Here is a 13,433-nt window from a genome sequence, read left to right on the forward strand (position 1 = left end):
GAAATACCATAATCCTGGGGATCTCCATCTATTTTTCACGATATTAATAGAATATCAGTGTAATTATATCACTGCATAAACTCATTTCATTGGGAAATCAGACTCAAAACAGCTGCAAAAGATCCTATCCTGTGAAGACGAACAGCAACCAGATGGCTCACAGCAGATAATGGAAGGATGGGAATTTTGGCCAAGAATACCTCAGCTCTTACAAAAGCTGCTATTACCTCACCATTACCTATTGAATACTAAGACAGATGGAGCACTGGGTTTTGGAGTCTCCTCTGAAAGAGTCACCTGTAACAAATTGCCAAGCCAAGAGTTTGCCAGCAAGATGAAGCCTAAGAAATCTTATATTCTAGTGAATGCTAGTTCTTCTTAGCCATTAAGTAATCCAGGCAGGGGAACTGCTTCATCTAGAATATTCACCCTCTGAAATGGGAGGGGGCTGGGAAAGCTGAAAACATGTCCCAGCAGTGGACTATGAAGAAGATGGAAAACAGATAATGGAGTCCTCTTCATGAGGGGTATTGTTAGTGCATGTCACATTTGTAGAGGACAATTAGAGAATACCTCACATACATTCCCTGTGGAGACTGCAACAATTGAGTTTGAAGACCAAAATCTAGACGCTGGCATGCAGAACATCTGAGGTTGTTTATCAGGCTTTACAAACCTTATTCTTGCTGTATTAGAACAGTTCTGGGACAAATGAGGTCAGCACATTTTTATTCCTTCTTGCTTTATTCTTTCAGCCTGAAAGTGTCCTGTGAACACCAGGCACTCATATTCTGTATTTCTAGAAATACTTTGAAGCTAGGTGATAAGAACAAGGTAGACTCTAACAGTTCAGATAGAGAAAGAGGCTGTAAGACTTCTGTTTCTTTTGCTGGTTTGATTTCACAGATAACAGCTTGAAGTTGGCTTGAAAATGTTCATCCTGTTAGTTAGTAACATGTCTTCATGCTCAGACAAGGCAAACAGTGAGGTCAAGACAAGGTACAGATGCCAGTGTTGTACAGCTGAATCAATGTCAGACTCAAGAAATATGAATTAGAGGAAAGACTTTCACCTCTTACTGCTCCTACAGCTATTTTGTAGGTTAAAGACAATCCTTTCTCTATGAATACAGACACAATTTTAACCAAAATAAAACAAAACAGACAAAAAAACCCACTATGTGCCACTGGGTGCATACAATTATTATGAGAGAGGGCCAAATATTGTTTTCTGGTTGGAAGAAAAAATTACCCATTGACTTCTTTGTCTTCAACAGCTGCTTTTGGAAGTGTGTTGTTTTGGGTCCATTTCTAACATGTGGAAACACTGTATGAAATGCTAAGGTAACCAGGAACACTGTCATAATGAAACTAGGAAGTAGTCTTCACCAGTGACAGCACAGAGGCCCTTACCTATCATTATTTTTGATCTTCACACATGAGAAGAAATATTACCTCTATCTGCTCCAGGCAGATAGCTGCTTCTCATATCTGTCTCCAGATAGGAGATAACACTTTTTCCATCTTTGGCATTTAAGGGGCATCAGAGACCCTTATCATCTATCCAGCAGCCATGGGATAAGAAAGAGTCCAGTTTTCACTGCTACATGGAAATATGTCATATTCTGGGGACTAGCATAGCCAAAATGCAATGTTTAGTAGCTAAAGAATATTATTTGCTACCATAGCCACCATGCAGCATAGACAGGGACACCTCAGGTTCAAAATGCATTCCGGGTGTGCAACAGGAATGAGTTCTATCCCATTGCAGGGGAATGGCAGATCAGGCAAGGCATCTGCTGAGGATCTGGAAGAGGGGAGGGACATGGGCAGAAAGAAGCAAATGAAAAACAGAGGGAAGGCATTAGTACATTTTTCTCAAAGAGGATTGTAACAGTTGTGAGTAGGTCCTGTTCGGGGCATAAGTACTCCACTGCCTAGTGCAGCAGGCTGCATCCCTGAGCTTTATCCCTGCTGGCCTCTCAGCTTGCAGAGCTTAGGTGGTCACAGCAGTACTCACCATCTCATCTTCTCATTGCCTTCACAGAAACCCTGGTTCTCTGACAGGCACCAGTGCTTCACCCCACACCTGACCCATCTGTCTCCTTCTTCCTTTTTTATAGCATAGAAAATTTCACCCTTCCCACCCAGCCCTCTCATTCTTGGCAGGACACGACAGATTTTGCCTATACTGCTTAGAAGCTTTGAGACAGGTCTGAGCAAAGGCTCCTGCTACAGCTGCAAAGCAAGCAAGGAAGGTCACACTGGGGGGGAAGAGGAGGGAGTTTATGTTTTAAAAAGAAGATACTTGATTGAGAGGGTTATCACAGTTTACATGACCATCAAGTCACAATTTAGAGTCACTTTTACACGTTTTTTTTCTTGACAGGGAGGCAAAAGTAGTCAGAAGATTATGAGAACTAAAAGGACTTTTTCTTTAATAACAAAAGCTTAATTAGTATGATTTTCATACTAATTATTATACATTTTTGCACATCCTTGATTGGATAGGGTTTGCTTTATCTGGCGTTTATTTGGATTTTCCAATGTATTTGCAATGCCTCAAACTACATATACGTAAATGTTTCTTAGTAGCACATACGCTGTTAATGGAAAATTATTTCTGTGTTTAATGACACATTCAAAGAGTTTTGCCCCACTAGTTTGTACTGAGGCTGACTTCAGCAGAGTTAGTTAGACGAGCATGGAGCTTTTGAAATCCTTTTGTCCTTCCGTCCCACTCTTTCACAGTAGTAGTGACAGTACCTTACACTGAGTAAAAGCTGTGGATGAGATCCTCCCCTGATGTACGTTACTGGCATCATTTTATTTGGAAATGTTTACTTTGTGATTGTGTTTCATTCTTTTTGATCTTTTTATGCATCTATAACCATAGGGCTGGGATTTATACGATGGGACTCCCTCTGTCGTTCTGTGCGATTTTTTGCTCTGCAGGCACTCTGTAGCTTTGAAGGACTTCAGATCTTGAGTAAAATGAGTTCGCTGATGTGTCCCAGGAGAGATTGTTGACTGGTCTGTAGATGTAATTTTATGACAATGGATTGTATTCTGAGTTAATGTTTATGCACCATATGGTATGTTGTCAAGTTTCATTGTATTTATGAAGATCTCAATAAAATGAAGTAAAAAAAAAAAATACATGTTCAGGCCCAGTCTATTTTCAAAAACAGTAACAAATGCCTCCAGATTTTTCCTTTTAATTTAAACTTGCCCAGTAAGTATACCGATAGGTAATAATACCAGTAGGACTGGCCTGGGCCAGAGAAAATACGTATGAAGTTCTGGAAGTAGTACAAAAACATTTAGGACTATATTCAGACAGCCTGTTTAGAGGTACCTAACTTAGGTACTGCAAGCATTAGCATTTCTAAAACAAGACAAGGATTGCATAAATTGCTCAAGAGACTTTAGATCCTGACTCAGTGGAGCCTCCAGCCCCAGATGCTGGTGTTGTGGGTGGTCTGCCTCATGCAGAATACAGCCTACACTTTCTTACAGGACTGGTGGTCCTGCGGGGTCATTGAAAAGGCATTTTATGACAAAGCTGTGAGCAACTAAGGGTATGGGAAACCTAAGAAATAATCTGTGAAAACATAAAAGAATAATCTATTTAATGGAGGGTAAAAAACTGTGCAATACTCACACCCCACACCTTGGGTTTAAAATATCACAAGAAATTCAAGGAACAAAGTAAAGAGCTCACTTGGAGAATTCTTTTCACTCAAATTTAATTTCTTCCTACTATGTTCATTACTGAGTTGTTTGGTTTCTTTTGGCAAAATAGTAGGGGAAAACTCTTTAAATGTGTCATTAAACACAGAAATAATTTTCCATTAACAAATTCCTAGTGCAATGTATGTGCTGCTAAGAAACATTTTTATATATATATATTAGAAATATCACATGTATTTGTGTATTTATGTACAGAGAAAGTGGAGGAAGGAGTTTAAAAGTGATTGCTTCTTTCTTCACCACCTTCTTAGTGTAATATGTCTCCTGCAAATGAATTGCCTCTGCTCAGGCAATGTGCCTGCATGGGATCCACTAAGGTCTGTAGTATTCTACATGTGCACACAGCAAAAATCCACTGGAAGGACCAGGCATAAAAGATGTAAGCATGTAATTAATTTTATGAATGCAAATAGTCCACTGACTTTCTGGGAGACCACTTGCTCAACATGACAAATACACTAAGCGTGTGTATAAACCTTTTCAAGTCTGAGTCTTTTGACTATAAAATCCTCGGCATTTATGTAAATATGTATTGAGCACAGTATATTTCATTCCCAGTGGAACTCTCTGGATGCCCATATGGTCATCCAAACTATTAATATTTTTATCCTTTCTTTGGAAGCGCCATTCTCTTCAGAATTAACAAGATAAATGGGTCACTTGTGAGAAACGTTAGAAGTTGGTTCTAGCAGATAGTTCTTTTTTCCTTTCATCTTTGCCCAGAATTAGATATTCAATTAAGAATAGTTTAATTAAAGTACAAATATGTGCTGGGGGGGGTGTCTTTAAAATTGGAACATGAAGAGTAGCTCACACTTGGAATATGCCTACTTTAATTCATAATATGGGCTAAAAGAGAAATTTATATTTGCAATGGTGGAAAGTATATTATTGTGACTCTTTTGTGTAGCACAATTAGGTAGTTCCTTTGTACCATGCATAGACCACCAGTTGCACAGAGTTCAGTCAGATCTTCATGGGTTTTTATGAAGCCAAAAGCCATATTTGTAACTGTTGAGTGACAAGAAAAAGGATTTTCAGCAATGTCTGCAAGGCAAGAACAGAGAAAGTAACCTAAACAACTGAGATGGTAATCAAATATTCATAACAAAAGCAGGGGCAAGAAAGGCATTCACTTTGGGTCAGGGACCTCAACTGCACAGATGCAGCTAAGGCTATTACAATGGAGTACTTAACTGTGGGTAATGAACTGGGTTCTGAACCATTAAATTGTTCTTGAAAAATAAAATACCCTCTGCAGAAATCTCACAGGTTTTGGTCATGCTGTCTTCCTGGGCTCAATAATCTTTTTGTGTGAGCAAGGAAAACAAGATTTCCCTCCCTTTACTGCCTTCAAATCCTTTGCACATCCCCATGCTGAGCCATGAAATGTGTTTCTATAATGTATTTCATATGACAAGCAGAGGCTCATCAATTCCATCTTTGCAGATGTCCTTAAGAAACCATTTTGGAGGGCTCCAAGAAACAACTTGCATTAAGAGAACATTAAAAGTTCAGTTCTGCCTCACTCAGCCATGCCAACAAGTGCCTTCCTGTATGTCTGGTCCCCATGATCTCCCTACAAGGAACTACCCAGCCTGAGGCAGAACAGACTCTGCCTCCAAATCTGTGTCGTGCATCTGCAGCAAAAACCACTAAGGTCCATTTGAGGCTAGAGATCCCACCAAGCTAGCACAGTCAAAGCATATGGCTATCATCCTAACCAACTGTCGTGTCTACAGTCTAAGTGACCCCATACTCATCCATCACAGTCAGCTGGTGAAGAAGCCATCTGCATAAGTCCTCGGAAAGACTCAGTCATCCATGACCTTAACTGTAACTCAGTCATCACTTGTGCTACCACACAATTCAAACCCTAAATGTACATGAGTGCCTTCTATACTGCTGAGAAATATCTTGCTTGACCGGTAGGCCTTGCAGATCCAGGGGCCAATAGTACACATCTGGGGCTGGTGAAGCTGCAGGAAAGGAGCCCCAGAGGGATCAGCAGCACTGCAGGCCAGAAGTTAACAAAGGTGGGTTTCGTTCTTTTAATACCAGCTGAGGCCCTGAGACAGAAAAAAAAATTCATTCTCCTTCAGCCTCAGAGACAGAGGAACCATTCTTGATTAAACAAACACTGTTATTACTAGTATCAATTTTCCTTTAGGCAAGAAGCAAAATGTGACAAGTTTGAGCCTGCTTGCTCACAGTTTTTGAAAGGCATGAGACACCGGAAACCCTGGTATTAACATAAAAATATTGTGTGCCACCGCACCACTACCGCTTTCTTCCATTCCTACAAAAATATATGACTGTGTCACCATCCGCTGGCATTAAATGGAGAAACTACTGGTACTCAGGGAAGGAACATCCTTTTACAAGACTTTACATTACTTAATGGCAAGTTTCCTGATAGTTGCTATACCCCAAAATGAGATTGCATTGGGAATAGGCAATGCTCTTAGGGATGCTCCTCCTGGGGGCCACTGAGTTGCACACTATTTTCAAGAAACGTTCCTTGTGGAACTGCATTGCAATGCCAAGTGACATTCAAATGACAAAAGCTGTTATCACAGACAGCCTGAAGCATGTGTGTCTCTACTCTTGACCTTTATTTCACTGCCTCTATTTACTTTGCTTTCTGCTGATATAATGCACATGTGCAGAAAAAGCATCCTGATGATCAGATTTCTTTTGCTATTGCCTCATTATAGGTATATCGGTAACTCTGCAAGTTTATTTAACCATGTCTTGATACTACCTTGCCTAAGCGCTGTTGATGCTTGTTGGCTGAACTTAATTGCAGGAGGCATCTGGCGCCATTAGTTTTGAATTCGTGGTTTGGGAGTTCACCTACAAACACAATTCTCATTGCCACAGGAATTGGTCCATCATGTTGTATCACCTCTTATGTCACGTGGACAAAAATGTAACTGACTTGTAGAGTAGATGGAATTTCTTAAAGTAAAAACTCCAGGTGGGATCTTTGCAGCTGCCTGCTTCTTCTTTCCCTTCCTGTTGCATGCCAGAGGCAGTGCTGGGTTCCCTCAAGTCATGTTGAGGGATGGTGGGAGGCCCCTCCCCACATTTACTCTCCAGCAAAACACAGATTGTCAATAATGTCTCCCTGACTTTGCTGAGAAAAACTTGCTGTTGTCAACATAGAATGATAGAATCATAGAATAATTTGAGTTGGACGGGACCTTTGAAGGTCATCTAGTCCAAACCCCCTGCAATGAGCAGGGACATCTACAACTAGATCAGGTTGCTCAGAGCACCATCCAGCCTGACCTTGAATGTTTCCAGGGATGGGGCATCTACCACCTCCCTGGGCAACCTGTTCCAGTGTTTCACCACCCTCATTGTAAAAAATTTCTTCCTTATATCCAGTCTGAATCTCCCCTCTTTTAGTTTAAAAGCATCACCCCTTGTCCTATCGCTGTTGGCCCTGCTAAGAAGTCTGTCCCCATCTTTCTTATAAGCCCCCTTTAAGCACCGAAAGGCTGCAATAAGGTCTCCCTGGAACCTTCTCTTCTCCAGGCTGAATGACCCCAGCTCTTTCAGCCTTTCTCCATAGCAGAGGTGTTCCATCCCTCTGATCATTTTTGTGGCCCTCCTCTGGACCCTCTCCAACAGGTCCATGTCCTTCCTGTACTGAGCACCCCAGAGCTGGACGCAGTACTCCAGGTGGGGTCTCACCAGAGCAGAGTAGAGGGGCAGAATCACCTCCCTTGGCCCGCTGGCCACGCTTCCCTTGATGCAGCCCAGGGTACGGTTCGCCTTCTGGGCTGTGAGCGCACATTGCCGCGTCATGTCCAGAGCAACGTGGACATACCTCATGTGAAGAGGCCTTCAGCCTCCTTTCGCCAGTGTAAATGGATATTGGCTAGTGGGAGCTAAGGACTCACGGGACAGAGAGAGGCAAGCACTGCACACACAGCTCTTTGACTTGTTTGACTGTGGGTATCCAGCAAGCTGAGCCTCGTCCCTGCCTCTCTCAAACAGCTGCCAGCTTCTTCATGAAGTGACAGACACACAGAGATTACTGTGGTCTTTCTGGGCTTACACTGCTTAGACAAATCCCAATTCTTTGGCTTTGCAGACGATAAGCCCTAGCACATTATGTAGCCAGTGTCTAAACAACCAGCAGTTCTGTACATTGCTCTGCTTAGAAGAGATTTACCATGTTCTGTGCTTACAGTTTGTCCTTTCTTTGTTGTATCTATTGAGCCTTAGGTTGTAAACTTTTCAAGGTAAGGGACCTGTTAGTTGTTTGCTATACTTCACAATTGTATAGACTAGCAGCACTGTGTAGCCATATTCCTTCTGGGCTTTATACTTGGAAATATTATTTTGTGTAGAAATTAGTCTAAGATAGTTACTTTGTCTTTACTTCCCCTGTGGACATCTATTCCAGACTTAAGCTGCCTTTTTCAGATTTCAGCCAACTTTTGGATTAAACTCTGAATTTCTGTTTCAGTAGATTTCTAAGTGTACCCAGTCCCCCAGTTGTGCCAGCTTGGATGCTGGGGAATTTTCAAACACTCTCTTCTCTGTTGAAAACATTGCATTGTCTCAGTCTTCACTTCAAAATATTATCATGCAATTCTTTAAAATTTTTTTTATGATTTTGAAATCTTTCAAGAATTTAAATTAGAAATATTTGACAGACATCTCCTGCTACATTTTATTTCCACAGGATAAAACAATTAATTAAGCCTAAAGACTTAAGTATAGAACAGCAGTAAAATGAAGTGTGAACTACTTGCTTAAGCCTCAGAGCCCCATACACCTTTCTTAATGAGTCTATTTGTCCTGAAAAGAGAAAGAAGAGCTCTTAAAAAGAACAGCAAAAATACTAGGCCCACAGAGGATGTATGGAGTGTTTTGACAGAGTAACTTGAGTGCAGCACCACATCATTAAACTCAGCAAAATGGTGAAGGAAAGGTTTGCTGCAATCCATAGCCTGGAGTGAGGTCACTAACTAAACTGATTTCATGACAACAAAAGATCCTAGACTGATGAGAAAGTGTCCTCTGATAGAGGTCAGCATTCCTCTGCCTAAACAGATCTTTCAGGCTTGTGGAGGAAAAAATGTGTTAGCCTGACGTGCTTGGACATATCACACAATAGCATGTGACTGTCGGCACTGTGAAACCTTTTGTGGGTTATAAAATGATTAACTGACCATTCAAATTCTAGAAATGTTGCATTTGTAGCAGCAATCAGCTCCTCAGAGAGGAGGCAGCAGAGTGTGAAACCTGAATTCAAGCAATGGGGAGGCTGAAAGAATAATTAAAATTAGAAATAACTTGGAGCTGCTAGAAATTATATTCAAGGTTTGCAATATAGCAATAATATCTGTATTTATGTAGACGTGTGTGCGTGCACGTGTGTGTAATGACAACGACATAGTTTCCAAACAGAAAGAAAGACGGTTGCCAAAAAGTGCTCTCCAGCTATTATAATTTTCCAGAGTGAACCGTTTTTAAATATTCTCTAAGGACTTCTGGTCTTAAACATTTCTAAAGAGTATGCACTTAATTCATGCCAATCAATACCATAAAGCAACACCACAGCTAATTTAGCAAAGTAGAGGACTCTTACTTATTGGCTAAACCCTGACGATTCTTGTATCTAAGGCTCCAGTTCTGCAGCTTATACGGTAATAGTATTCCTAGTTTCAGAAGGTGTGCATCCTGATATTATATTTTTATATAGAACATTAAATATTTTACAGTATATTTGCCTATTGAGGAAACTCTTTTACCTTGGGGAAAAAAACATCCTCCTATGAACTTCCTTTAACTTTACAGGAGACTGCCATTCTCAGAACCAGGATCTCTCTTGGACATTTCAAAGGACTACACATAGGACCTACTTTCTTCTCAAGGGACCCAAGATACTGTGTTTTGACTTTTAAGTCAGCCCTAGTATACGGATGTGGACTTCAGGTAGAATGAGCAATGCAAAGAACTTGCTTGGACTTAGCATCTCCTTGTATTTTTGGGGACTGATGGACCTTACTACAGCTGTGCTGTCAGGAGATGCCAGGCCCCTCACTGAAGGGCAAGAAGACAACCTGTCAGACAAGCTGCATCAGCGCATAAAGCGGAGCTGGGTGTGGAACCAGTTCTTCGTTCTGGAGGAGTACACGGGAACTGACCCTCTCTATGTCGGGAAGGTAAGATCCACACCAGGTGGATATCTGGCAGGGTGTATACATCTGTGTATCCGCGGTGGTGAAACACGGGAAGTTTCCCTAAGTGCCTTTACCTTCTCTCTGGCAGTGAATTTATCCACATTAATTTTACTGCTGCTCCCAAGAGCTTTTGACCAGTGTCACTTTCTTTTGGGAAGAATTTCTGTTTCAAGGGGCTGACAATATATTTGTCTATTTCTGCTGCACCAATCGTGATCTGTAATTGAGGTAGTGTTAGAAAATCTGCAGGGACCTTTCCAGGGACTCCTACAATGTCAAGGCAAAGCAAGGTTATATTGACATATGAGGATTAGGAAAGAAAGGAAGAGGTTGTGATCATGCTTCTGTATGTGATCAAGTCAGCTGGAAGCTGAAATTCACAATCAAATTAAATTGCCAGTTTCTCTTGAAAACTGACATTTCAATTTTTGTTTTCTGCAAATCTCTAGGGACAGAGTATCTTCTTGCTTACCACAGCTTGACCGCAGGTTAATTCTGTAGACCACAAAGAACTTGCTCCAGGTCTAGAAGGGTAGAGGGACAGCCCATTAAATCCAACCCTGAGGGTCCTATTTTTGGATCCCTTATACCCCAAGAACCTACACATGAGTACAGATAAGTGTAAAATTGATCCCCTAGCTCATCCCACCTACTTGGTAGTATTTTGCATTCACCTTTCTGTAGCTCCTTGAGGAATAAGCTGATGGAAATCAGTCCAGTGATGTCTGCCATTACCATCTGCCTCACTATAACCATCCTCCTTTTTCTGTTTTCTGACTGCTTTTAAAGACTCTGAATTGTTTAAAGTATTGACCCTGTTATTCAAAGGGTTATGGTCAGCACCAAGTCTGCTTCTAGTCTACAACAAGGTGACAAATCTGGAAAAAGTGGAGAGGGAGAGAGTTAGTGTGCTTAAGTGTTTGAACAACACAATTAAGATTTTACATGCCTAGAATATCAGATACCGCTATGATGAGTGCAGACTACATATAGGTAGATATGAAAAATTAAGAACTAAGAAAGGATGTCAGAAAACAATTCCTTCAGATTTCATTGCTTATTTTTACATGATCAAGGCTCCTTCTTTCCTTCCAAGCTATCCATCTGCAGAAAGGAAAAAAAAAAAAAGAATCACATAACCAGAGGCCCATTTTGGACTTGTATTTACCATTCTACAACCCCATAGAGCTAAACTGTGCCCTCAGTCACACCAGTGTAAATCAAAATGAATCTGTGGGCTTCAAAAGACCTCTTTCTGATTTATCCCTGTGTGACTGGCAGCAAGATGTGTTCTCCTTTCTCCCACAGCAATGGCATTACTAGTGATTGCCGCCAAATGAGACCTCATTAGTCTTCATTCATCTCTGCACCTAGCTTTTCAGCTCTTGATATCTCTATTGATTAAAGAAATTAATATTTGGTTTCATGCAATTCCCAGCTTTGGAACAAGGGCCAGACATATTATTTCACGTACTCCAGACTCCAGACTTGCACTGTGAGCTGAATTTGAGCTAAAACAAGTACTGGAAGAAACCGACTCATCTTTGTTTTAGACTTGATTGTGTCATTAGGAGCACAAAAACTTGGCACGGTTGGCAGTGCTCCTGAGCTTGCTGCTGCTCAGCTCTGCTGAATGGGGGAAAGCAGAGATGACTCTTCATGGTCTGTGTCCACCACACAAAGGCCCAAGCTGCCGTGAATGAGCTCTCTCCAGGACCGCCTATGCCATGGCTGTGTTAGCATAGGGGTGAGCAAGGGCCAATTAGCTCCCACGGTTAACAGGGCCAATTAGCCCCACACACTGCTGAGCTGACATGGCTGCGTCGCTCTGAAGGTCTCCTCGCTCTGCACTGCTCCGTGTAGACCAGACACCAGGGAACCCTGCTGCCAAAACAGGCCTCTGAGGGTCAAACATTTCATCTTCTCCCACCCCTGAAGTGGGTGCAGAGCAGCCAGCCAAGCAGTGGGATGAATGCTGTGGGGGCTGCCGTGAGGGACAGGCTTCCCCTTGTCTCATACAGCCAAAGGCACGGGCTCTTGGAAGATGCTGCAGCACACTATGATTCATCACCCTGCCTGCGTTCGTGCTGCCTGTGTCTTAGGGATCCTTAGGAAAGGGGTCAGCAGGGAATAGGCTGTGGGCTGAATTAATTGTTCTGGCAGGCCAGAAATTTGTCAGCCCGAGCCACCCCAGGCTGACTCAGACATAGCTCTTGCAGGGCTTGCGTAGAGCAGGGTGGAGGTGCAGAAGGACTCCCAGCCTACCGCCTGCTGCTAGCACCAGCCCTCCAAACAGCCCTGGGTCCCACGCCTGGCCAGGCAGAGCTTCTCCTAACTGATACCACCCACCACACTCTGAAACATCTTGCTAGCCAGGCCTTGCTTTTATCCGTCTGCTCTCTCCAAGCCCATGTCAGAAGGAGAAAGAGCGCACAGCATAGATCCAGTTGTATTTACTTTATACTCTAAAGGCTTCCCATGAGAGGGGCTTTTCTGATGCTCTTGTACAGCTGTTTCTGGCTAGCTATGTATGACTGGAGCAACCCAAAAAGCACCTTGACTTGAACCATGGCTTGCCTACTATGATTTTCAAGGCTGCTATGAAAAATGTACTTTCCTACGTAAGGCAAGGGGCAAAATATCTTCTGGACAGGGAAACGAAAAGAAACTTCCTGAGGTGAAGTCAGAACAATTTTTGCTTTTCTCCAGTGCTCATGATCCTAATTCAAAGCATTTTAGCTTCAGATGGTTCCTGGTCCTGTCACAGATAAATACGAGGCTTCAACTTTCCTAGAGGTAGCCATTATTTGCTAATAGGATGAACTAGGGAAACCAAAGCCCCCATGTTTGCTGCAGCAGGTATTTTCCACATTCATCCAGCAGCCTAAACTGCATCAGTAATTGAACTAGGGACAGACTTCACCATTTTGCCCTGTCAGAGACTGCCTAACCCTGTTTCGAAGGAAAGAGGCATTTGAACCACAGCAGCTGAATGAGTGAATAAAGTGCATCCTTTCTACAGACTATCACCACAGATCAACCAAACTCACTCACACATCCTCACAAAAATCCCCTGCAGGTACTACCTCCCTGGAGTCAGAGAAAGGAGAGCATGTCGAGGATGGAGTCACAGCCCGGTTAGCAGAGCTGCACAAGTCCTTCCCTGAGATGCCCCCAGCAGCACCACTCTCTTCCACGTGCCCGTTGCCAGAAATGTGTCATTCAGATGCAGCTACAGCCTCCTTCATCTTTTGTACTATCCTCATCAAAAGAAGCAACCCAGATTGACACAGTTAACAATTTCTCAGGAGTTATCAGCTTCATTCCTCCCATAGTCCCTTCTTTAATATGGAGGAGAAAGTACAAATGAATTCCTTCTACTTCTGTGTCAGCCACATGGCAGCACAATTTATTGCACCACCCATAAAACAGAGCCAAATGAAATCTGAATCACCTTTCCAACACAGTGACTTCT

General features: G+C 42.3%; 1 protein-coding gene across 1 annotated transcript in view; it reads left to right on the forward strand.

Moving 5' to 3' along the window:
- CDH20 (cadherin 20) overlaps positions 1-13,433 on the forward strand; it is a 125,266-nt gene that overhangs the window by 77,892 nt on the left and 33,941 nt on the right. Inside the window, exon 2 of the mRNA XM_087737052.1 lies at positions 9,573-9,940. Coding sequence (XP_087593178.1) covers positions 9,698-9,940 — 243 coding nt within the window. The 5' untranslated portion in view covers positions 9,573-9,697. The remainder of the gene's footprint in view (positions 1-9,572; positions 9,941-13,433) is intronic.

This window comes from Nipponia nippon, unplaced genomic scaffold (genome assembly GCF_047370975.1).
Source record: "Nipponia nippon isolate SJK-2023a ecotype South Korea unplaced genomic scaffold, ASM4737097v1 scaffold_1, whole genome shotgun sequence".
Lineage (NCBI taxonomy): Eukaryota > Metazoa > Chordata > Aves > Pelecaniformes > Threskiornithidae > Nipponia > Nipponia nippon.